Source organism: Dendrobium catenatum, unplaced genomic scaffold (genome assembly GCF_001605985.2).
Source record: "Dendrobium catenatum unplaced genomic scaffold, ASM160598v2 fragScaff_scaffold_1117, whole genome shotgun sequence".
NCBI classification, from domain to species: Eukaryota; Viridiplantae; Streptophyta; class Magnoliopsida; order Asparagales; family Orchidaceae; genus Dendrobium; species Dendrobium catenatum.
In genome coordinates this window covers 1945112-1972464 of record NW_021319579.1, presented here as the reverse complement: position 1 = coordinate 1972464, position 27353 = coordinate 1945112, and the positions used below count along the sequence as shown (strand labels likewise).

The 27353-nt window shown below is 36.0% G+C and overlaps 1 protein-coding gene across 3 annotated transcripts in view; it reads left to right on the top strand.

The window, feature by feature from the left end:
• Positions 1–27353, top strand: part of LOC110113756 (two pore calcium channel protein 1) — a 64511-nt gene continuing 37158 nt past the window's right edge. For 2 of the 3 annotated variants that reach the window (XM_020846431.2, XM_020846430.2), the window contains exons 1-13: positions 1–210; positions 4585–4728; positions 4870–4977; positions 11148–11243; positions 11847–11977; positions 21431–21491; positions 21781–21947; positions 22462–22567; positions 22754–22831; positions 25548–25609; positions 26231–26303; positions 26488–26553; positions 26712–26855. In XM_020846431.2, coding sequence (XP_020702090.1) covers positions 64–210; positions 4585–4728; positions 4870–4977; positions 11148–11243; positions 11847–11977; positions 21431–21491; positions 21781–21947; positions 22462–22567; positions 22754–22831; positions 25548–25609; positions 26231–26303; positions 26488–26553; positions 26712–26855 — 1383 coding nt within the window. In that variant the 5' untranslated portion in view covers positions 1–63. The remainder of the gene's footprint in view (positions 211–4584; positions 4729–4869; positions 4978–11147; positions 11244–11846; positions 11978–21430; positions 21492–21780; positions 21948–22461; positions 22568–22753; positions 22832–25547; positions 25610–26230; positions 26304–26487; positions 26554–26711; positions 26856–27353) is intronic. The other variant, XM_028698634.1, reaches the window with a different exon arrangement.

Genomic DNA, 27353 nt, shown 5'->3' with positions numbered 1-27353 from the left:
TCCCGGAAATGCATTTGTCAATTACCGTCGCAGCTCTTCGCTTCTCTCACGTGGGTGAAGACAATGGAGACGCCGTTAATTACCGAAGCTACTACCAGCGGAGGCGGAGATGGTCGCCAGCGGCAGAAGCCAAGTCAACAGTACAGGAGAAGGTCCGATGCCATAGCCTACGGCTCGCGCTACCAGAAGGCGGCTGCTCTTGTTGATCTGGTTCGTGGAAACACTAAGCTCCTCAACCGTGACTAGTAAAACGCTTTCTTTAGATCCAGTCGCGTATGGAGTTCTTGTTACTGTTTTATTGGTGCTGGACTTTGAACGGTAACCAGCTTCGTTAGGAGTGTGAGTTTATGTATGCAACGCTATCATAAAGACTTTTCAGCTGTGGCTCCACTGAACTTCATTGGGGGAGGGTGCCGATGGTTGACCCTCACGCTTATGGTTGCCTTCGAACAATGTATAGCTAAGATGATTTATAGGATAATCTTTGATGGTTTTTCCGAAAGCCCTAGAGGGGCGAGAGTCATCCTCAGCCACCGCCTTGGTTTCGCCATTCTTTTGTGTCTGGGAACACAAGTCTCAATGAGAGGGGAGAGATCTGCCAGACGATTGCAATGGATTAAACCAAGTTTGGATCTTGCAATTGAGGCTAGGATCATAGATAGTAATGAGCTGAGCTTGTAGATGGTAATGAAAGCTAGGTTGGAGGTGGTGATAGGTTGCAGCTTAGAGGTGATGATAGTGGTTAGGGTTGGAGGTAGTGATTAAGTTGAGCCCCACGCATAGGAGGCTATGAAGGTTGGGCTTGTAGGAGGCGAGTGTTTTTTCGGGATCAAATATCTATCTCAACTGTGTTTATCAATAGCGAATGACAAACTATGATGCAAGTTCCCCTTGGATCCATTGTGCATAGCACGACACATTTTTAAGAAGAAGAAAATCATAAAAAATCATATATTTCAACAATATAAGAGTTAAAATATATTAGAAGTAGAAAACACACAAGCAATGCCTTCAAAATATTATACAAAAATGATTTAGCATGCATGAAGGTTAACAAAAGAAAATCATATTGAAATATAAAGTGTCATGGCATTTAAAATAATTAGATTTGCAAATAATATTATCATGGATTTAGCGGTACATAAGATTAGAACAAAATATTAAACTTTGGAACTTAGGCTCAAAATATAAGAAGTAGATTGTTGAAAGATTTCATATTAAAAAAAATAACCTAATTAGCTTAAGAGTCATCATGATCATCTTAAGCCAAAATACTTGCATCATTCATCATTATCATCCTAAATTATAGTTTCTTCATCACCTTTGCCGTTTTCATGTTCTTTTGCAAGTGTGGTAGGCCTAGATAAAGATTCATTTTCTTTTTCTTTAGATCAATATTAAATATTGTAGTTTCTTCCATAGACACTGCTAGTTATTGTGATTTTATTCAATGTTAACTTTTGTTAGCCAAATTCTAATTCATATAACTCATTATCTCCATTTTAATCATCATTAGCAACATTTATGTCATTTAAAAAATAAAAGTTCAATAATGTCACGTGGTTGTATATCCAAACCAAGGCTTTATTATACTTCATGTGAACCAAATAACTCATGGCTAACACCTTAAACAAAATAATGAAAAAGCCAATAAAAAAAACTGAACCAACAAAGTAGCGTACTTTGTGCTCTATGTGCTATGGTGCATAGTGCCTTGGTCATATGATGGCCTCTTAGTTCATTCCAAAATAGTTAGGTTTCAGATGTTTGTCTTTTGGTCTATTTATTCTAAATTTCTTGTCTTTTTTAAGTTTATCCATCAAAAAAGAGAAAGTAAGGTTGTTATCCTATATCTTCTTTCACATTTTGTAAATTTTATCTTGCATTTTCAAATAACAGAGTACTGTACTCTCTTCTGAATACGTGGGATAAGAACCTACTCATATAATATAGGCTGCTGAATTTGAGTTCAGGAATCCATATGTAATCCTAGAGTTCAGGCTAATATGTATAGTTTTTCCCATTTCATGAATGCATAGATTTTGTAATTGTCATGCATGGTTCAACATAATATTGTTTATTGCAAAATGTTTTTTTTTGTGAGATCACTTATTATTTAAGATGCTTATTATTGGAGATGGTATGGATCAATATTTAGAAGTTTTCATAGGTAAATTCCTATTACTTTGTAGGATTTGCCATATTGGTTATTTTGTGGTCTATTAAGACATTGCATCTTGGCACCTATATGATGTGAAACCAGGAATTGAATCTTAGAAAATTAATAAAAGTTAGTTAAAATAATGAAAGTACAATCTTAATGATTCTCACAATTGATACTTCAAACAAGATCTTAGATTTTAACCAAGTTTAGGCAAGTTGTTACCGCTAAATTAGCAAGATCAATAAAATAACGACGTCAATTAAAAGTAATGACAATGAAAAGCCAACTAGAATCTGGCGGTTAACAAAGCGATCGTCTCACCTTGAGGCTTAAGCTCACTCTTCTATGTCTAGGGTTGTTGGAGGAAGAAGAACCACACAAGGAATGAGACCACTCCGAGGTAGACGATGCCGGTGATCCGTAGTGATGGAGAGGAAGGCGTAGGATGTGGAGGTGGCGTGGAAGGTCGGCCGTTGATGGTCCACTCGTAGTCTGGACTTTGTCTGTCGATGACTTGCACTAGGGAGGGGAGGATCCGATCCAAGTAAGCTCCAACGGTGTCGTCGTCAGAGTCAAATCCCGCGTCAAAGAATGGCGATCGTAGGATGTCGAGATTACCGTGGGCGTCGAACACAAGACCCCATTCAAATTCAGGGTCCGCCATACGACATGGAGGTGAAGATGAGTGGTCACCACAAGAAGTTCCAAGAGGGGAGGTGGTCGGCTAAGGTGGAGAAGCCCAGAGGAAGAGCAAATATTTCCTAATATGAAATAATGTCAGATTAGTGAAATTAGAGGAGGGAATTGGCTGAAGCAAATCAAACCAATGGCAGAGAGGGCTTTTACAGGAGGATTTCCTTAATAATTTGCTGCTAGAAATGTTGGAATTATTCCATTAATTGAGAAGGAATAAAACAGGCAACTTTCCAAATAGCAAGGGATGTAAAATAGGAAAGAATTTAATGCTTTGGCATGGGATTTCAACGTCTGAAACGGGTTTGCTGGGGGGCTGAAGTGGGGCTGCTGTGGGGAGCGGTTGTGAGGGATGGTCGGTGGCTTGGGTGTGGGGGAGGGCCGCCGGTGGCTGGGCCGGCCAAGGGAGGCCGGCGGAGGAGCTTGGGTGGTGGTGGGGAAATGAGAAGAGAAAGGAATTTCGGCTAAGTGGGGGAAGAAATGATTGGAGAGAAAAGAAATAACGAAATTTCAAATGACTAACCTTGAACACCACTCCACCGGTAGAACTTACAAAGAGATCACCGGCGATCTCCTCTTCAAGAACTCACAAAGAGATCTTTAGAGGCTTCATGAACTCACAAAGAGAATCATCAAAATAGAATTTTCATTTCTCAAAAAAAAATAAAAACTATTACAATGCATGATGCCTCATATAAGGAGACCCAAAATAAACATAACTGAAAAGACAGAAACGCCCTCAGGGCTACATAAGTGAAACAATGCCCTCAGGGGCAAACTAGGAAAATAAAAGAAAATACACTCATAATGTAAGATGCAAATAAATCAAAAATAAAGACTCTGGATCGTAGCCGTCGATCGGAGTCTCCGGCGATGGTACACGTGTCGAAATCTGATGTCCCCATCACTATAACTTTGGTTCTTCATGATTTTGCATTTTCTTTATTTTTATTCGCCATTGATTTATGCTATAAACGTGCTATGCAAAACTGTAGACCGTTCATTCCAACAAGAACAAATGGAATTTTAATGCTCCTGCACTAATTATTTGAAAATTGTATTGCTGGCCTGAAATTCATTTTCAAGGCTAGTGGTAATAGATGTAGATATTTATTGATTCAGGCTTCTTTTGGGACCACTTTTATACTGCTTTCTTAGAGTAGCTTTTTAATATAAAATCTTTTAGTTTAAAAAATTTTTGTACTAAAAAGCTGATTTAGAAAGCAATTAAAAAGCCATCCCAAACGAAGCTTCAGTAGAGTTGCAGGACTGCTTGTTGAGTTTCTCTTTCATCTCTTTATTGCTTTATTTTCTTTTTGACCTCCAACCCTCTATCAGATGATTCCATTTGTTCTCTTCAAATTTATACTTGAATAAGAGGAGGATGCTGCGTGGTATGACATGGCAATACTGCAGCTTGATGAATGAAAATAATGATACTATTTAAATCTTCATCTGCAAACAAATTTTTTTTATTTAAATTGTTAATTATTTCTGCATGTATCCTCGTTATAGTTTCAGTTGAAGGCTAAAAGTACTGCAATTTGCATTGCTATCCTTAATGCTTCTTACTGGGTCACTTTTGGTCACGGAAGCTATGATTATGCTTGGAAACACATTTTTTCTACTTACGATGATTTTCTGTTCTGGAAGTAGTCTGGTTTAGCTGTTTTGTTTTTGATATGTTTTTTCTCTTACATTTTCATGGTGAATATGTACACCTACAGGCAGAAGATGGAATTGGTTTACCAGAAGAAGTTCTGAATGATATCAGATTTGATAGAGTCGCGAGGTTCTATTTTATATATATTCGTTTTAACTTTCTTTGGTCTCTTAATCTTTGTGCCTTGATACTGCTGAGCTTTCTTGAGGTTAGTTTTTAATATCCTTTTAGTTATATCTTCTTTTATTTAAATAGTTTGCATGTTCTAATTAAAATTTCTGATTAGGTTTATAGAGTGGGCCCATTTGATAATGATCATCTTGGTTTGTCTGCACTTTGAACTTTTCAGAAACCCCTATGGTGCTTCAATAATCGTCAGTTTTCTTGTCAAGAGAGGGAGTATTTTTTCCTTGGAGAACTGCCTTACTTGACTCATGCTCAGTCCTTCGTATATGAAGTAAGTCCAATTAATGAGTGGTCCAAGAATTTGTTTTAGATGTAATTGTTTGAAGATGGTTTGATCCATTACAATATTTATGTATATATATATATATATATATATATATATATATATATATATATATATTTCTAGTTCTTTTGCTTGTTTTTTTGTAGTCGTTGGCTTAGCCTCTTTGCATTAGTCGTTACACTGACAGTATATCATATGTTTATAGTCTAGATTTCTTTTCCTAGTGTCTGTGTTGTACGTATTAACTTTTTCACATAAAGGATTATTTGCAAAATGTTTTTTATGGATAGCGAGCAAGGAATTGCATTGTCAGGCACATGCAAGATGAGCAGAAGCTGAGATTTTGCGTTGAATGTTTTGGGTTTTATCTAGATTATTGCCGTTCCTGTAACTGGTACATTGCTTTTTACTTGCTTGATGACCTTTGGTGTCTCAAATTCTCAATAAGTTATCCTGTGCAAAATAATACCACTATTAAAAACCTCAGTTCTTGGTTTTCAAATCTTGCCAGGACCTGTTTGGAACGCTTTCTTGATATCTTAATGAATATATGAAAAATGATATTGTGTTATCATTCCATTTGGTTTCTTCTCTAGTGATAAACCTTTCATTTAGGGCATCTGTATTGGTTACTGCATCTCAAGCATGCTGTGGCAGTGTTTTTTTTTTTGGGTGAATGTGATGTGATACTACTAGGAGTTATTTGGAAATTAAAAAAAAAGAAACGATTAAAGTGTTGCTTCTTACAAATTTACGCTAGCACATAAAAGTTGAGTTATGAATTCGAAAATATTAACTTGCTTAGGCCAAAGATTTGCAATAGAGATTAACCAAACCTATTCATTCCAAGTTCTAGGAGAATTTAATATGCAAAGTACAATAACAAAACCCAACGTTTAACAACGAGAACTTCACCTCGGGGCCATCTCACTCAAATATTGGTAGGCTTTTGGCGGAGATAGAAGATCCAAGCGATGAAGGATGTTACCACTAGGGAGAGGGCGCCGAAGAGCTTCGTCGGAGGAAAAGTAGCCGGTGGGGATGGAAGTCGTAGGTGACCGTCGAGGCTCCAAGTGTGCTTTGAAAGTTGTCGGTCGTAGATGCTTGCAAGGATTGGCACGACTCTTTCCAAGTACTCTTCCACGGTGGTTTCGTCTTCAAATCCTACGTCGAAGCACGGCGACCGTAGGACGTTGATACTTCCGTCGGCGTTGAATACTAGACCCCACTCAAGCTCGGGATCCGCCATTCAACATTGAAGTGGGTGGGGGAGATGTTGTCGTCTTCTTCTTTTGTCTCAACCTCTCAAGGGGGATGAAGAGAGGGCCGGCCTAAGGTGGGGAAATGAGCAAAGGAGGGGCGGCTATGGAGTGAGAGGCGGCTAGGGTTAGGAGATTAGGTGATGAGGAGGTGTGGGGAAGTTTTAATCAAAATCTGAATTTAATTTCAGATTTAATTAAATTTGGAGGGAGAATATTTTGAATTTGGATTTTGAAATGGGTGTAATGAATGCATTAAATTGCATTAAGAGGGATTCCTCCTTAGGTGGCCGGCGGCATGGGTGAGGGAGGGGAGAGTTTACTAAAATCTGAAGTTAATTTCAGATTTCAAGTAAATTTGGAGGGAGTTAAGCACGCCAAAAAATGGGAAAACAGTAAATCAAACAATACAATAATAAAATACATCATGACATCTAAATCAAAAGCAGAGGCGCTGAATCGTGGCCGTCGATCTGCGGTTTCGCCGGCGATAAACATGTCGGTAGCGTCTGTCGATGTCCTCATCAGAATGGCTGCATCGGCAATCCCTCTTCTTGTTCTCACTCTCCAGCTAAGGCTTCATGTCTACTTTCACACACACTATACACCAAGTGGCTATTTAGGACTACTTTATATATATATATATATATATATATTTGTTATTTATTATTACTTTACATTACTTATGTTTTAACATGAAAGACAATATGTTTAATACTCAAATATAATTTTATTTTTTTAAAATTTGATGAATATTAAATAAAATTATTTATGCACTAGTGGTGGTTCTCTTGCATGGTGGGAGTGGATGTCACGACCCGACCCGGCCCGGCTAGCTTGATTTAACGGAGCAGATGCAGACAGTTGTACAGAAAAACCATAACATAAATAATAACATTTCATTTAACTTTTATAACAGGGCATAAACATCATCAATCACATAATAAGAAAGAGCTACTAAAAACATCAACTGAAAGTTTTCCAATTTGTTTCTTCTAAACCACAATAACTAAGAACATAAACATCAACATTTACATAAACTCCAACAAACTTCTCAGATACAAACCACTAACTCAAACTCATAATAGAAACATAAAACCTTTCTTCTTGAGGTCCTCTACGACGGTAGGTGTACTATCGTTTCGTTGTTATTACTTTCCATATGGTTCTTCTGAAAAAGATTCCTACAAGCAGGGGTTAGCTTACTCGCTCAGCAGGTAATTCATATTTTTCATAAAAATTTGTATAAAATCAAAATAAATCATCTTTTCATAATAAAACATAAAACGACGACCAAACTTGCATAAGTTCATAACATTACTTATAAGAAACATTTTCATAAACTTTCCTCAATTATAAACCTTTCACTTAATGTTTTTCCTTAAACATCAACTTTCATATTTTGTAGAAAACATATATAAACTATATTATGCATAATGTCTATTATATCACCGGTCTCGGAGGTGCCCATAAATTCTATACTGATCAGGTACATATTTTCATATTATTTGGTCATTCCTTTATCATTGGCTCTAACGAGCCTCCTTTACCATTTAGCTCTTTCGAGCCCTTTTACCATTTGGCTTTTTCAAACCCCTTTACCATTTGGGCACTCCGCATCATCATGCACATTCTCATATTATAATTTATATTTTATGTTTAGTCAATCATATGCGTAAGGAAAATTTAAAATATGAAAATCTTGAATCTAAACATAATATGAAAGCTTACTAACATCATGAAATAAAAGACTTGACCATGTTAATTGCTAGAGATAAAATTTAGAAAACATATAACTTCAAAGATTCAACTATTTGCATTGAATAAAAGAACAAAACATAAATATGAAATTTTTACAAATAATATGAGTAGCTATCTTCACCCAAGCACAGTATTTCCTCAAATTGTCGCTTTGACACACCTCATTCACCTTAAAGATGACAACTTAAATAATCACATAAAATGACGTGTCACAAATCAATCTTCCTTAAGGTTTAATCTAATTCCTAATTGTCTAAACCCTTCATTTACCCTTAATTATTCTTTACGACGATTAATAAAATTCGTATTATTTAACCTTAATTTTCGGATTTATTAAAATCCTAAATTTTCGAAAATTCCTAAATCTTCAATTTCATGAAATTAATATGCCAAAAATATCCCTAAACATATTTTAATAATTACCTTAATTATTTTCGGATTAAATTAATTAGAAAATTAAGAAAAAAATAAAATTTCTTATAAAAACTTAAAATTTTTGTTTAGAAACATTCCTAAGATCCATATGATTCATTTTTGTAAAAGCTTCTTAAGAAAATTATATTTTTAGGTAAAAGTCCTAAATTTTGATTTCCAAAATTTCTCCAAAAAACTTCATTTCTATCGTTAAAATACTTTCCCAATCATTCCTCAAAGATTTCGTAAAGAAGTTTTGAAATAAAACAAAATTTTTGTAAAACCCTAAAAATTTTGTCTCTAAATAACTTGAGATGGAGAGGGATTCGCTTTGAATAGATCATACCTTAAGATTCCCCTCGTCTGCCTCTTCAATTTTCACTAATTTCCTCGCCGGAAAATCGCCGTCGGAGCTACCCTTGCCGAAGCCTGTGTCGTCCCCCCGTCCGCCCTATCTTCCGCTCGGTTTCGGTTTGGCCGAATGAAATGAGAGGGGGAAGAGGGGGGGGGGGGGTTCAGTTGATATATTAAGGAGAAAAGGGAAAACCAAAAGACCTATTTGTCCTCACTTATTCTATTTCGGTATTAATACATATTAGGGGTAGTTTTGGTATTTAGAGGCTTCCATAATTTTTATCTCGCATTTTAAGCAAAATTGGATACAAGTTTCATATACCAAATTGATCAAAATTTTGCGTATAATTTTATAAAATTATTTTCCTCAGATTTCGTTAACCTTGAATTTTTCACTTAAGTTTCGTCGCGACGCATCGAAATGCGTGCGACGACCTACGATCGTCGTTTTTGCGTTTTACTGTAGACTCCCTTTTCCAACCTTAATCATTTTGTAAGAATCTAGAAGTCATCGTGGTTTACTCTTGCCCTACATGCTACCTCCCTATTCCAACCTCAATCCCAATCCTACCCTATTTGCTAACTCACCTTTCAACTTGCCCACCCTCACTCACTCAATTAATTGCTTATGTGTGCTATTTGACTCGATGAAGTTCCAATATGCTTGCTTTATAGCACTTTTTGCTCCTGCTAACTTCATCGGGCTGCATGGGATAGGTAATATAGATGAAACTATGAGTTTAAGCTTGATATGGCAACACATACAATTCCTTCTATAATGTTGGGCTAGGTTGTAATATATTTTAAATGTAGTGACATGGAATTCTTAAATTTTTGTTCTATGGTTTGAGAAGCTAAAGCGGGCAAGATCTTAAGAAATGAGAGTTTGGGGTGTGCCATCATGCATCTCTTATTTGTTTAGTCATTCTCTTAATCTTATGAGTCTTTATGTGTTATGCCTATCATTCGTGAAATACTCATCGTGATTCTATCTTTTGTTTAGGGTTAGTTAGTGGTTGGGGTGTCAATTTTTGACACGACCCGAAACCCGACCTGGAAAAATCCGGGTTCGGGTCAACTCGGACGCGAAACGGGTCGGGTTCGGGTTCAACAAATCAATCCGTTTTAAAAATCGAGTCAGGTTTGGGTTGACCCAGCAACCCGAAAATGACCCGAAATTGACACGAAAACTCCTATTTGACTCGGAAACCCGAGATTGACCCGAAAATCGAAGATTGACCCGATTTTGACCTGAAAACTAGCTATTTTAGGTCAACTTCGGGTCATTCGTGCCGGGTCGGGTTGACCTGGACCCGAATTGGTTCGGGTCCGGAAACCTGACCCGTTTTTAAAAACGGGTTGGTTTCGGGTTGACCCGAACAGTGCCTGGTCAGTTTCGGGTTCAACTCGAACCCGACCCGTTGACCCGAATTGACACCCCTAGTGAATTGTGTAAAATAAATGTAGCATATTTGAGAACTTTTTGAACCATTTGCTTGGGTGTAATAGAAATATTGGATATTACTTTATTGTGTTGGTATGAAGTAAAATGAATTCAGTATAAAGCCTGATGACGGTGATTGGGGTTGCAACTGCGGTCGGTTGGCAGCTGATGATGGCAATGTTTACTGGTGGTAGCGGAGAGCCGGAGACAACTAGTGTAGTGTATTTGAAAATTGGCCAAATAGTTCTATTTGGAATTCACCAAAAATTGACTGAGGGGTGAGTTTCAAATAAGTAAAAAAAATTATTTTGCATTTCTTTTTCTTCCAACCAATTGCCAATATTTTAAAAACCCTTAAAAAGGAATTCAAGCCAACAAAAAAATGTAACAACCCAAACAACCCCTAACTAAGGATGTTTTTTTTTTGATAGATCTAAAGTCATGATATTATTTTGCTTCTCTAAGTTTTGTTTTAGTTGGCTTCTGTAGCTTCTTACAGCTTCAGGAAACTTAAGATTCTATTGAGCTCGTCTAAATGAAATTGAAGAATATTAATTTAACTATTTAAGTTTATGCTCATTCCTTTCAAATGCTACCTCCATATGGACCATTTAATGACCATGATGATTAACATAGATAAGCACGTTAGTCAAATTTCTATTTGCAGATTCTTTGCTGTCATTCTATGGATGAACAACTCAAAGTAGTACCAATTTAAGCCTTAGTGTGCCTAGGACAAATTTTCCTATAAAGGAAGCATGATGGTGAACACCTCCATTTGTTAATATAGCCTTTGATAGATTTGATATTGGAACTCATTTAGATGTATGTGTTCCTCCCTCTTCTGGATTGACTAAATATTCATCATGATTTAAGTTATAATTGTTGTCTAGCTAATTTTAACTCTACTACCTTTAATTCTGCAGGGAATCACCCTACTTATACTCATTTTACATACATTTTTCCCAATTGCATATGAAGGTTGGAATCTATTCTTGAAGAATCTTTGGAACAAGTTAAAGGTTAGTTAAAATACCTTTCAACTTCAGATATCTTTAGTAAATTTTTAACCTTAATATGTAATGACTTCTCAAGGTCATTGATGGTGGAATAGTTAGAAATTGATTGCAACTCTTCTTTTTGTATAGTTTGTATCTTTAGAAAATTGGTAACCTTAAAATGCAACGACTTCTTCATGCCATTTGTTGTTGAATGGATGGAGCTCGATTGCAATTATCTTTTATTATAGACTGTTCTTCCTTTTTTCCTCCTTTGTAGGCCTTCCTCCTTTGTAGGCCTTCCAAATTTTCTACGCTTTTGCTTGACCTTGATTTGTCATTTTTCAACCGCAGCTTGCTTATTTGAAAATGACATTGGTGTCATGTTCTAGTAATGAATGTGTAAAAAAAAATAAAAATAATGAATGTGTAGGGATGAGTGTAGAACCATATGTATGGTCATAGTTGACCATTGGGCCATAACCAGTGGTCCAGCACTTCAACCTCCCCTTCCCCTCTGCCATCAAAACACATCAAGGCTCATGCACTTGCTGGAATTTCTTGTTATTTTTTTGTTTATCAAAATTTTGAGATACTAATAAATGTATTTATGCATTCCACATGCAGGTCATATTTCTTCTCCTTCTGATGTGTGATATAGTGGTTTATGCGCTTTTTGTATCTCCTGTGTCAATTACTTACCTGCCGTTCAGAATTGCTCCATATATTCGTATTGCCTTTGTTACCTTGTCAATCAGGTAATTGTATGCTATTTATTTATTTCCACTAAACACCAAATTTTATTCGTCTTATTGTATTATGTGCTATTTTCATGCATAATACAGTTCATCATGAATGGATTTACATAATTAAAAATTCAGGAAATATAAACAAGTGGTTTCATGAATGTGCAGTTAGGCAGCGATATGACAACTGCTGCACACTTAATTAAAAATCTGGGTTATGAAAACTAGTGGTTTCATGCATATTCAGTTAGCAAATGATATGCTTAATATTTGTTAAGCCATTAGATGAATCTAATCATTTTGAACAAGCATTTATTTCACTCCCTTATGGTGCCTTTTGAGCTAGGATTTTTATGCTTATAATATCCTTTCATGTCTATTACTTGGCATTATTTTGCAAAACTTAGGGTCATATGTTTGTAGCTCTTCTATTTCTATAAGCGATTTGATATTTATTTTTAATGATGCTACTCAAATGACATATAATGCATAATATGCCACATTTATTGTCATCTTTGACATTATTGTTGTAGTTGTGAATTTCTCTTTAACTTTTTTTTTTAAATGAAATTGAAATATTATAACTATAAAATGATATGAGTACTTCAAAGACAATTAATAGGAATTATTAGAGAAAAAAAGAAAGGTATAATGAAAAGATAAATATTGTGTGAAAGTCTGTGATATGATAGTAAATTCTTAGAAATGAAACTACAAAATGATTCATTTGGATCTCCTTGCTTGAATTTTGGTGGTTTTGGGGAGTGTTGATAGTTTTTTTTTTATTTTCTTGATTCCAGTTTTGTCTAGTTAATATAATTTAAAACCTCTTATCCACCGGAGAGTAAACACTCTGAGTGCTATTGTCTAAGTTATAGAGCTGCAGAACATCCTCATCATCATTATGTTCACAAATTAGTGGGACGTTAGGCGTTGCTGTAGCAGTTTGATCAGGATCAATGAATATACCCTTAGGTGTTGATGTGATCATTGTAGGGATAACAGATGTAGGAACTAAAGCCTCTAATTCCAAAGAAAATCTAAAATTGGTTTCATGTTTTGATTGTAGACCTAATCTAATAGAGGAGTTGCTTGCAAAATGGTAGAGGATCAGATCTGATTTGATCATTTGATTGTATCTCTTGTGCTTGATAATTAAATTTACTCAGATATTGATGGCCTTTGAATCATTCATGGAAATTATGCCAAACAATTTTGCATGATGAACAATATATTGGGATTCCTTCAATTTCAACTGTTGCCAATATCCTCAAGTAGAAGATCTAATCTATACATGCTTTTCTAACTGAGAAGTAATGTCTATTTTACTAAGACTCTGTCCATAGAAGGCCCTGAAAGAATAGCAATAACATTATCTACTTGTAAAGGTTTTCCAAATTTAGAGACCAAGGAATATAAAGAGGATTGATTGGAATAATGTAAAAGAAGATGGAAGAATGCAATTTAAATTGGATTGATGGGTGGTTCCTCGGAAGAGATAAAAATGGGGTGACTATTTTAATATATATATATATATATATATATATATATATATTGTGTTATTTGCTTCTAAAGATAACCTAATACCATGATGAGGGTTAATGAGCTCAACAAATTGCTACAAACCAAATTTAAATTAGACAAAAAATTAATGGGTAATCTCCAGATTAAGGAGGACCAACGAGAATTTGTTTATAGTAGAAAAATAAAGAGGCCTAGCAAGCTTTGAGATCTCTTTAGTGATGATGAGAGCATATTTGCCCTATTATGTTGGTGGATGTTCATTAGAAGGCGATACTAGATTTTATTGGAAAATAAAGGGGAATTGATTGTTTGATGATGAGGAATGAACTCTTGAATCATTTAGCCCACCAACATTATTTGTAAAGGAACAAGGAGGGTGAGTTGCTGGAGGTGAGATTTTAAAGGAGAGAAAGCAGGAGGGGGAGCTTATGTGAAGCAAGCAGCCATCGGGGTAGGAGGTGGCAATCTTAGCGGGGGTTATTTAAAACTCTAGGAGCAGCCAATATTGGAGGAATAAGTAGTGGGATTCATTGAAAAATGGGCAAAGGAGGAGGATCCAAATTTGAAGCCATAATAATAGCCATCACAACATTCAGTGTCGAAGGAATTGAACGGGCACAATGCCAAAGGCAGGAGTAATTGTAAAAATTATTGGAAGGCGGGATCGGAGAAGATAACATGAATGCCCTTGGTGCAGGAGGTATCGAGAACAAAAGCCTTGCTTGTGTGTGCGAGAAGAGTTGGATGTTGATGCCATGAGGTTTTGGCAAATAAAATCAGGCAGATGGAACCAAATCAGTGTGAAATGCAGTGCATACAAGTGTGGGTGCTTGAACAAGCTACATGCCACTAGCCACATGTGCGGCATGCACAAAGAATGTGTAGGTTGAGATGAAAGTCTTGCTAAAATTCCATCATGATAAATGTAGTCTCTTCCCTCTTTAAGTTACCTTGTAGATTGCTTGAGTTCCATTGAATTTCTTCCTCACCCCCATTTCATACTAATTAATATTTTTCCCTTACAAGGACTAAATACGCTAACATTGTGTAAGGCAACTGGGCAAAGAACCCACATGGTGCCTGCATATATATATATATATATATTTTATGGTGCCTGCATATATGCTGCTTGTTGTTTCTCGTGTGTGTGTATGCTGCCCCTACATGTCTTGCTTTGCTATGCCCATCGTCTTTCACTCTAGTCGATGCACACACCCACTGTTTTCATTCCTTCATGTGCAGCATGCAGACTTCCTTGTACAATGGCTTCAGTTATTACTTGTTGACTTTTCTATCTCTCTCTCCACTTAATGATGATGATAAGATGTTACTTTTTCTCTATCTTTTTTTTCTCTATTTTTTTTTTCTCTTGGATGTGAAACCTCATCAAATATTAGAATCGTAAGTAAATTCAATGGTACTACCTCTTGTTGTTGAGAATTTTTTGCTTTCTCATTGGATCTAATGACAAACACTCTCACTTTGATGCCTCCTCTAGGTCACGATGATACCTCAAGTTTTCCAAATTGCAAGCCTCTGATTATGCTATTCTTAGTTGCTTGTTGAATAGTCTTGATCCTTTTATTGACTCCGTAATATTGTTTCATGAGACTGCAAGCAATAATTGATTCTAGTTGTGAAACTTACCCAAATTGTAAGCCTCTGACTATGCTGTACTCACTTGATTGTTGAATAGTCTTGATCATTCTAATAAAATGAACAGTCGTGGGGGAGTATTTTCCTCCTTAGTGTAGACAAACTAACCATCCTTTAGAGTAATGGCAGGCCATATTTAGCTTTTCTTCTATTGCCCAGTGTGCTTGAGAAACTTCTCTTCATATTGATGGTTCTTCCGATGTTACCACACCTTAAGGTTCTATCATGTTTTCTCAAGAGGAATATGATTGTTTGAGTCAAAACTCTCAGGAATCTACTTCTTATGCTAATTTTCCATTTAGAACTGTTGCAGCTATCTCCATATGTATGTTTTAGATTTGACAGGTAGCCATAAAATATTTTTCTCTCTGCAGAATCCCTTTCTCTTGTGATTGTGGCTAATTGGTCTTCTTACACTGTCTCTGAGAAATTTCTCCTTTGAAAACTCCATCCTCTTTTATGATGTCTTATGCCCTATGAATTTCTGTATGTTTTCTATTAATTCACTAAGTCCCAAAACGATTTTAATGTTATATCCCTTCCATTATTTTTTTTCATGATCTAACTTGAATAAGATGATTGGTGGAGATGTTTAAACTAGTAGGATTAAATTTCTAATAATTGATGTTCCTTCCACTATTTCCTTAACTATTACTTTTTTCCATTAGCGCTCTACTAGGTCATCCTTCTCCCAGCAACATTTTTGTGATTTTCTTGTTGGTTCTGTGTGTTCTCCAATTTGTCTATCATTCAGGTGAGTTGGAGAAACATCATCATGCGTCATTTTCATAGTCTACCTCAAGCTATTGTTTTCATCCTTCTGAGTTAACTCATTTTAACATTTGGGATCCTAGCCCAGTTCATACCTCATTTTGTATTCCATTACTTTTCCAACTTTATTGATGGCTTTTCTGGATGAAAAACCCTATCCCTATGCTTTGTGGTGTATCTTCCTAGGCTGCACTCCTACTTAGAAGTGTTATCGATGTTATGATCTACTTGACATAACAATTTTATATTTTGGCCAATGTAACCTTTCGGTAGACAACCCATTCTTTTCTTTCTTTTTATCTCTTGAGCCATCATCTCTACTTATTCCTCTTCCTACCTTTCCAACTTTATAGGTTTCTTGTTGTTATCCTAGCCAACATTGAAATTTCATGATTAGTTCTGATACTAATTGAAAGTGCACTAATGTTAGGGGTGTCAATATTTGACGTGACCCGAATCCGACCCGAAAATTCCAAGTTCAGGTCAACTTGTTTGAAAAACGGGTCAGATTCAAGTTTAATATTCTGACTCGATTGCATTGGGTGAACCTGAAAACTTGAAAGCGACAAGGCACTGACCAGTTCGTCGCGCAGTCGTGCTCGTCCCTCTCGTCGTCACGCCCACAGACCCTAACACCCGCATGCTCTCTTTCCTGTATGCTAGCATGATTGCTTGCATGTACGCCTGCTCACACAATCGCGCTCGCTTGCTCGTGCTGGCTCATAGTTGCGCCCAACTTGGTCAACGGGTTGGGTTGAATCTGGTTAGATGCGGGTAAGGTTTAGGTCTGAGTTTGTGACTCGTTTAGCTAATCGGGTTTGGTTAAGTTCAGATCAATTGAAGGCGGTCAGTTTCGGGTTGGACTCGAACCCGACTTGAAAACTTTTTTTGACTCCCCTAATTGATACCATTTGATAGTGCTTAAGGCACACCAAGAGGGGGAGGGGGTGAATTGGTTCTTTTAAAAGTTTTGAAAATCTTTTGCGTAAAAAAATCTTGAAATATGTTAAGCGTTTAAAAGATTAAACAATTCATAACAAAATCTAAAAGTAAATAGATTTTTTTGTTTATAAAATTATCAGAAAAAATATTTTTGTTTTTATTTTCTGATTTTCAAATCAAAATTTAACCAAAATTAATCATCAATTTTTTTTTGCAAATATAATCAAAATAAAATAAGAGTGCAGTAATGAAAATTACAGAAAAAGTAAGAATGTCCAAGGTTTATAGTGATTCCATCAAATTGACCTATATCTACTCCCCAAATGTCCTCCTCTTTGGGTATTCATTCAATCACATAGCTAGGTAGAGAACCCCATCTCCATTGACTAGGTGTAGAATGACCTTTATAGACTCCGAAGAATCTCCCTTCTCTCGCATCCTTTACCTGATGAAGATGCTGCCCCTCCTTTCGCCTCCTCGGCCCAGTAGAGATGTTGATCCCTCCTTCCACCTTTTGTTCCTCACTCCGATGGAGATGCCGCTCCCTCCTTTTGCTTCCCGGCCTGGTGGAGATGCCGATCTGATGTGAAACATGTTAGATTCAGGAATTGCTTAGGAATAATAATCAATTGATAAGCTTAACAATTATATAATAATGGTGATCAAAGCTTGATTTAAGCGACTTCTCAATTGTTGATAGAGTAATAGCAAACAATTACAAGTATTGGAGAGGAACAATAAAATAATAACCAAGGCAATATGTACTTATCCGCAAGTCACACAAATCCCACAATTAACAACTAGAATAGTCACGGAGAAGTTCCCTAACTCACACTCTTCGAATAATTTCAACAGAAGAAAACTTGATACGATATTAACAATGCCACTAAGAAGAAGTAAACGTTTAAGGTTTTGAACAATATGAAGTTACCCAGAAAAGAAGTAGTTGTTGGATTGTAGGTGCCATTGCATGTCTTTGATGGTCAATGGAAGTTGCAAGTGAGAAGCTAATTTGATCCACGTATTCCTTGACAAGGTGGTCGTTCTCTAAGTCGACGTCGAAGAAGGGAGACCAGTGAATGTCGACTAAGCCTTGATCGTCAAATATGAACCGTGATCAAGCTCAGGATTGGCCATCCATGGATGACTGGGCTGTCCTCGGTTTGGGGAAGGAAGTTCAGGCTTGGTTTGCTGAAAGTGAATAGGAGGTAGCTGATTGGGAGAGGGGTTGTCGGCTAAAGAAAGATATGGGTGGGGAGGTGGCCGACCAAGGGGAAGTGGGAGAGGAAGGAGGAAGGCTGCTGTTAGTGGGTAAGGAGGAGGGAGGGCGGCTATGGCTAGAAGAGGTGAAGTGGGGAAGGGCAGCCTAGCTGTCAGTTGAGGAAAATGAAGGGGGATGGGAGAAGGGGCGGCTACACTAGTGAATTAATAGGGGAGGGAAGTGGGGGAAACAACTATAAGGAATTAATGGGGAAAAGAGGAAAGGGCAGTAGCTAGTAGGGAGTTAATGGGGACTGGGGAGGAAGGGGAAGTGACAATAGCCATTCGGGATTTAATGGAGAAGGGGAAGAGGTGGCACTTGTTGGGAATTAGTGGGGAAGGGGAAGATGTAATAATTAGTGTAGGAATTAATGGGGGGAATGAGAAAAGACAACAACCATTATAACTTAATGGGGGGAATCAGAAAAGGCATCAACCATTAGGAATTAATGGGGAAGGGGAAAAGGCAATAATTGGAGTGGAGCTAATGGGGAGGAAAAGGTGGAGGGAATACCAAGAGGCAATGGAGCGGGGGTTGGCCGGTCATGGGAGGAGAGGAAGGGTGGGCTTGCAGGTGAGTGGGAATGGAAGAGAGGGGAGGTCACTCGGCTGTATAGGGAAGCAAGGAATTTTGGATAGCTGTTTGGAAGAGGGAGAATGTTGATAGGAAATACTTGATTTCAAGTATTTCCAAATCACTTATACAGCAAATCTCGATGCAAACTGCTGTTCACAGCAGGAAAAACAGCAAAACAGTGGGAAAAACAGGGAAAAGCTGAGAGAAAATTGGAAGAACAGCTTGTATTTTACTAGTAGAAGAATAAAATAGCAAGATACAATTGATCCTCAATTCGTGCATGCGGCGCTTCCGCCCAGACGAAAACAGTCACCTGTTTTGCGACTCGGCCGGTCCTGTGCGGACCGGCTGGACCAGTCCACTAGAACGGTCTAACAAATGCTCAGTTGGCCGATTTGAGTGGGAAGAAGGGATCGGCCGGTTGTTTTGAAGGGGTTTGGAGGGCTCGGCAGCCAATGGAGGAATATGGGGGAGGAGGGAGAGAAGATAGTGCCAAGAACCTTACCATTTTTTCAGTTACTAGGTGTTGCGTTGACCTACTCCTAAGGACTTCACTATTCTCTCAAGAAGACTCAAACACACACAATTCAGAAAAATTAAAGTTTAATTCATAATAATCATCCTTTTCCTACAATAGTCAAGAGGCCTCCAAACATGAAGGACTTAAAAGACTAAAATGCCCCCTTGGGCTATAACACTCATATAACTCAACATTAGGGTAAACTGGATAAGTCTCTCAAAATAAAGTACAATAATAAATAAAATGCATAAAATAGACTATAAATACAGACTCATAATCGTGGCCATCGATTTACGATTCCTCCTATGATAGACTTGCCAGGTTTTTCTGCTGATGTCCTCATCATGACCCCTCCTTTCGCCTTCTTGGCTCGATGGAGATTTAATGGATCACTTATCTCATGATTTAGCATCATGATAGTTTTTAGGTCTAGTGTCTTTATCCCAAACCAAGATAGGAAGAATAGCTTCTTGAATTGAATCTTTGGATTGACAGTACAAATTATGTTTGTGAATACTACTTTGGTCTGCTATTGATCATTTGTTGCCTCAAAACATGATAAAATCAAGATGTGGTGTATCCTAATGAGAAATCTCAAGAAAAAGTATTGAATTAATGAAAAATCTTATATTACCAACTCCCGTACGCCTTGTAATTTTATAATGAGTTAGTCAAATCCCTTCATTATAGTTATGTGATTCTCACCCATACATATTGATGTTGACCCTCTATGGAGTTACCATTAAATAGGGATGAATAATCAAAAGTGTCTTACCATTCTCAATTATTGTTTAAATCATGAATTAACTTAGTTGGAGGGAACAACACCATCATCACCACCATTGGTAATACAAAAATGACTACATCTTTCATGATAAATATGCTCTCATTTTTTGATGACGAGATATCGGAATTAACATCTACTTCATCTTTCAATATCGATGACAAGTTTTCTTATGGCCGTTAGTCTTGAGATTGCTTGTAGATTCCTGTTTGATTTATGATTGATTGGAGATTTTTTTTTTTTTTGGGTTTTTGATTCTTGTAATATTCTTATCTAAATACCCTAGAAGTTAATTATTCAAGAATTTTCTCAAGGAGATCAAAATGCGTGGATGCTTTTTCAATGCAGATTTATCTAATGCCAAAAGTTTCAACTTGAAAGTTCCTCAAATGGGTACCTTCCCGCATGTTTATGGATTCTTTACTAAAATTTTGGCATAATTGTCCTTTAACCACATCAAAATAGTTTTCCATGGTCATTGAAAAACATTTTTTTTTAATTTTCTTCTTTCTTTTTATGCTTATTTTTCTTACATCTCTTTCATTTTTTTAGTGCTAATGACACTATTTACAAAAGAAAATGTGTAGTTACTCCACGCCTATGGTCCTACGAAAACAGGCTATATGTAATTAGACATAATTCAATTCTTCTCACAAACAATGCCGATAAATACATAAAACAACCCTTTGTTTCTCTATTTTTTTAAGTTTGAGGAAATAGGTTTCAAATATAAATTAAATTTAAAATTTTGACTTAAAAGTTTTCCAAAATAAAGAAGGAAAAAGGATTAAAATGATTCCTTGACTCTTTATGAAGGACCAAAATGATCTCCAACTATATTAAGAACTATTTTGATCCCTCAAGTTTTTAATGAAATGGTCATGCACTCTCATACTTCAAATTTGAGTTTTCTCTTTGCAATTTTGGTTCATATGCAATTGCATGCATCTATTTGCTTCGATGTTTACTGCCCTATGACTGTATTTCCACAATTCCTGCTGTTTGACAATGATTCTTTAGTAGAGAAGAGATATTGTGCATCATAGCTTGGCTCATTTCACCTTTCATTTTTTGAAAATGTTAAAAGTTAAGTTGATAGTGCCTTAGTTGGCTGCCCAAATTTGGTAGAGTTTGATGTTGGCATATTTGGCATAGAGATTGTTTGCCATTTTTCATGAGAGCTCAATTCAATTTTGCATATATGCACGCAGTTAGGCCTGTGTATCTGCATACATACAGACACAGCGAACAATTATGTCAATTTGGCTAGCCGTACCTTCTAGTTTATCTTCTCATGTAGTATGTGATATAATTTAAATTGCATTCAACTGCAGATGATACTCACTTGAATTGCAATTTCAATTGCTATGCTTAGAAGTTGAAACACGAGTTTTTCGTGCATGATCTAACTGTTAGACTGCTTTTTCATAGGGAGTTGCGCACATGCGTAGTCACACTTGCTGGAATGCTTGGTATGTACCTGAATGTCTTGGTAAGTTTCCATTTTGGTGGTTAAAGGATTTGAACAATCCATCCTTCATTTCTTTGCTGGTTCCGCCCACCTGTTACTCTGATAGTATGCTTATACTTGAATTTTCCATAGAATTTTGAGTAGTATTCCATAGTAGTCTTTAATAGTAACCATAGTAGTCTTTAATAATTACTAATTTATTCAAATAACTTTTTTTTTGTATGGTCGCTCTGAAAACGAGCTATAAAAACACATTTCTACATATTTTGATCTGGTTTTGTATTTATCTATTTGGCTCTTGCAATTGCAGGCTCTTTGGCTATTATTCCTTCTATTTTCCAGCTGGCTTGCCTATGTCACTTTTGAAGACACTCAACAAGGAAAGATAATGTTTAGTTCATTTGGAACTACACTTTATCAGATGTTTGTGCTTTTCACGACATCTAACAATCCAGATGTGTGGATTCCGGCATACAAGTAAGACGGGCATGCTTGGTGTTGTGTTTCTTACCCTGTTTTCTCTAGGATAAAAGGTTTACATTTCATATTGTAGCTTTTTACTGTAGTTAAATATTAAAGTCAGTATTATTGTTGAAAAAGAGAAGCAACTGTATAATGCTCATCGGACACGTGATAAACGTTTTTGCATTTCTATATGACTTTTTACTGTTTATTTCCGTTCTTTAACTTTTAACTGTAATAAATGCATTTTCTTATTTATTAAAGAATAAAACAAGAACCTAGCCTGTTACTTGTTCTGGAGTAGATCTTATCTTTGTTAATAAACTTTAAGTAATGCACATATCTCAGCTGGCATAAAATTTCAATGCTATAATGTCTTGTATTTCCTTGGTATTCCTATACGTGCATATCTGATGTTTGATTTCATCATTACATTTTTTCTTCTCTTGAATCTCATTCAGTAGAATCAGAAACTGAATGTTCTAATGGTTCCTGGTCCCTTTCCTGATATGTTGCTCCCTTGGTACAGGAAATCTCGTTGGTCTTGCATATTTTTCATTCTTTATGTTCTTTTGGGGGTCTACTTTATCACAAATCTTATTCTTGCAGTTGTCTATGATAGCTTTAAAGCTCAGGTAAGGTTTTTTTTTTCACAATGCCTTTGGAGGTGTTTGGATGTTATTTATATATGCTAGTTTGATGTTATTTATATATGCTAGTTTGATGTTCAAAGTAGTGAGAAGTGTCTTCACTGTTTGTAAATAATTGTGCACCTGTAATCATTCCTAACGCTGACTTACTCTTGCCTTCTCTGCCTCCAGCTTGTTAAACAAGTTATTGAGATGGACAACATGAGGATCAGCATATTAGGGAAGGCTTTTGGTCTTATCGACAATTTTGTAAGTTTGTTAGCATTTTATTTTATTTTTCCATTCCTTGTCATGATTGTCATCATTAATTTTAACACATTTAATTTCTTCTTACACGAGACATGTTTACCTAGGGTACTTTGAATGTTGTCCTTTTTTATTTCCTTAATTTGGCGCTTGGTGTGGGGTTGAAGTGTAGAGAGAGTATGGTGGATCTACATATGATATTTTTTAATTTAGAGAAAGCATACGATAAAGTTTCAAGAGAAGTGCTCTGGAAAGTTCTATAAAAGAAAGAGTTAATAATGCGTATATTCAAGTCATTAAGGATATGCATATAAGTGTTGTTACTTGTGTTCAAGCAAAAGATGGTTTGACCAATAATTTTTCTATTTCAGTTGGATTACATCAAATATCAGCTTTAAGCCCATATCTTTTAGCTTTTTTCATGAATGTTTTTACTTGACATTTGCAATAGGATGTACGTTGGTGAATGCTTTTTGGTGATGATATTCTTCTTGTTGGTAAGATTAGAGAGAAGTTGGAAACTTAAATTATGGAGGTCAACATCAGTGTTATAGGTTTTCGTTTGAGTAGATCTAAAATCAAATACATGCAGTATAGATTTAGTAGTAATAGATCTAGTGGTGAGATTGTGACATTGGGTGATAGTGCATTTTTTGTTATCTCCATTCTATTGTTCAAAGCGATGGTGAATTTGATAAGGATGTTATTAGTAGAATTCTAGTTTGAATGGTTGAAGTGGAGAAATGCATCGGGCCTATTGTGTGTTAGAAGAGCACCCACCAAACTTTAGGGAAGTTATATAAGATGGTGGTAAGACTTGCAATGATTTAAGGCGCAAAATGTTCGGCATTAAAAGAGAAGCATTAAATTAGGTGTTGCAGAGTTGAAGATGCTCACGTGGATGAGTAGCTTTACACTTAGAGATAAAATGCGAAATGAGTATATATGTGAAAATGTTGGAATAGCTTCTGTGGTGGATAAGATTAGAGAGAGTCGTCTTAAATGGTTTGGGCATGTAAAATGTCAGCCTTTTGATGACATAATAGAGTAGATTATTAGATCTGGCATATGTTAAGAAAAGTAGAGGTAGATCGTAAAAGATTTGGTTATAAAGTATTAGAAATGACCCCTTATTTATTAGATTTAAATGAGAATTTCTCTCTTAATAGGACGCAATGGAGAAAAAGGATTCATGTAGCTATCCCATATATTGAGATAAAGGCTTGTTGTTGTTGTGTGGGGCTGAAGTGTTTGTATGGCTAGATTTCAAATAGGGGTCCATTATCATATGCAATAAATCTGATACTTCATCCTTACAATCTTACTCTCATAGAACTGAGAAACTGGTGTTTTATTTTTTTTCCTCTTACAGCGTGTTCAATAGAGTTTAAGGCTTACTAGGGGCAAAATTAGAGACAACATGCGAAATGAGTAGGTTGGAATGAAGTATTCAATAGGTGTTGCAGAGTTGAAGATGCTCAGGTGGACGAGTAGCTTTACACATAGAGACAAAATGCGAAATGTGTATATATGTGAAAAGGTTGGAATAGCTCCTGTGCAAGGTGAACTTCTTTATTATTAATTGCGGGATTCTTGTTATGAGCATTTAAGTGTTTCCGTTATCTTTGAATGATAAGATTGGTTTGGTTAACTCAAAGCACATCTTCGCCTAAGCAAGTTAACTACTTTGAACGATTTAATCCTTTACTTTTGTTGGTAGTTAAATTTGTTATGACAATCTTTTGAATAATCTTCATTTTAAATTCTAATTGCAATTCCTACTTTGATTCACATCAGAGTTGCTATAGATGGTTTGTTCATGTAAAACGTCAGCCTTTTGATGACATAATAGAGTAGATTATTAGATCTGGCCTATGTTAAGAAAGGTAGAGGTAGTTCGTAAAAGATTTGCTTAGAAAGTATTAGAAATGACCCCTTTTTTATTAGATTTAAATGGGAATTTCTCTCTTAATAGGACACAATGGAGAAAAAGGATTCATGTAGCTATCCCATGTATTGAGAGAAAGACTTGTTTTTGTTGTGTGGGGAAAAGTGTTCGTGTGACAAGATTTCAAATAGGGGTCCATTATGACATGCAATAAATCTGATACTTCATTCTTACAATCTTACTCTCATAGAACTGAGAAACTGGTGTTTTATTTTTTTCCTCTTACAGCATGTTCAATAGATTTTAAGGCTTAGTAGGGGCAAATTAAAATTTTTTGTAAGATGGTAGCAGGAGAAAATTTTAGCTTTTTTTTTTAAATCTTGTTTGGTACCTATGAGTGGTACTGGTCTCCTTTTTGAATGATTGGAGGTTTATAGGTAGTTGTCATAGCTAACAGAAGCGAGAGAGGTGATTAAGAGCTTTTGGTAGACTGGTATGGATGTGCCATCCTTTCTTCTAGCGTATTGCATGTCATCTTCCAAAAGAAGCATAACTCTTTTGTATCCACAATGAATCCTCTTGACTGCATAAGATGACAATTGTGAGAAGATTTTCTCAAGTACATAAACCTTTAATAACTTAAATGTTGGATTATTTTAAAATCTAAGATTTTCTCTGATCTAAGTGACCTGCCGAGTGTATAGCTGTTTGATTTTGTGAAGATAAGAGCCTAATTTTCAGCTTTTTTTTTTTTTTAAATTTCTGGCTTTTCTGCCAGTTTTTCATCTTCTCTCTCTATATTTTAATTCAAGCCTCTTTTTTGATGTCTAGAATCAGGGGTTTTTGAACAAAGAGCAGTGTATCTGTCTGTTTGAAGAGTTGAACAGATACAGGTAACTTGTAGTTCTGAATATACTTAGGATATTGTGGGACTTGCCAATGCTATTTTTCCCTTAAATTTAAAAATTCTCCTTTTTGGTTTGTCAAATATTTTCATTTAATCAGTTTTAAACAATTTCAATGATAATTGTTTTGCAAAAATGAGTTGCAACATATTTATTGAAGTGAATTCACTTCTGGGTTTCAATATTTATAGATAATTTTGGAAAAGATTGATCGTCATGGTGAAACTGTTTTTGAAGTTGACAAATAACTGCAATTTTATATTTCTTGTATAATTAAACTTTGGTGAACTTCGGGTTCCTCTTGAAACTAATTTGATTCTAGTTCTAAATGCCTGATTGTAATCAAGAGATACGCACCATTGTTAGCATGCTACAGCCCACCTCTCTCTTTGTTCTATTGAATATACTTGCTTTGAGCGAGGGAAGTTTTTCCTATTCTTGTTTTAGATTCATGAAAATATGACTACTTAAGCTTAATTAAAATTTGCCTATTAATTAATGCTGCAGAAACTGTATATATTTGCCTTATTAATTTTAATTTTAATCACTTCATCATATGAAACTACAATTATTTGATAAATCTCTGTTAAAGACGCAGTCTATCCTTAGGTCATTGCCAAAAACTTCAAGGGAGGATTTTGAGCTGATATTTGATGAACTTGATCATAGTGGTGATTTCAAGGTGATGTTTATGATTTTTTTTCCCTTCCAATCCTTCATGAAAATGCTGATTATATCTGAATTATCAGCCACTTTACAATCCTGCGCATCTAATGCTCATGAATATGATTTTAGCTGTGATAGTAAGATTTTGCCTGCTATATGTTCACTCTTACTGGTTTTTACGTGTTGATTTGTCTTTCTAGATCAATTTGGAAGAATTTACCGACCTCTGTAATGCTATTGCTCTAAGGTTCCAAAAGGAAGCCACAGTAAGTTCATATTCCCAATTGTTAGAAGTTTGTCAGCTAGTTAATGCATTCTGCTGCTTTTTATGGCTACTCCCTGTCTCCAATATGTCCTTTAAGCCACAGCTAATTATATGAACTATACTAGTTCTGCTTGCTAACACTTCGCTACATTTATGCAGCCTTCTTGCTTTGAGAACTATCCATCATTTTACCATTCACCTCAATGTGAAAAGTTGAAAGCTTTTGTTCGTAGCTCTACATTTGGATACATTATAGCTTTTGTTCTTGTACTGAACCTAATTGCTGTTATCATTGAAACAACGGTATGATTTAAATTATTTTATTGATTCATTGTTTTGAATTCCTATATGATTTAATTTGTCTTTCATAATTTTCTGATCTCTGGCTATATAATTCTTTCTTATTCAATTGCATCACGGTCTTTGCTTCGGTCAGACTTACCTTCCACATTCTTCTTTTACAGAAGTTTTAATTCTCACGTAATCCATCAGTATTCTGAATTTAATAATTTCTGTTGTTTCACCCTAAGCCTTCATTCTTGGGTTATGTGGGCATACAATCCATCAGTACTCTGAATTTAATAATTTCTTGCTTATTCATTTCATCAAGAGCCACATCTTAGAGCTCCGAGAAAGGGGGAAATAGGGTTTTCGGATGGGGGATAGAATGAAGGGAGTTTTATTGTGGAGGTGGAGTGGTCGAATACTATGGGACGTAGGGTTGTCAAAACCGGGTTTTAGGTCGTGTTTGGGTCGAACCTAACCTGACCCGGGTATGTAAACGGGTCGGAAATTCGCCGC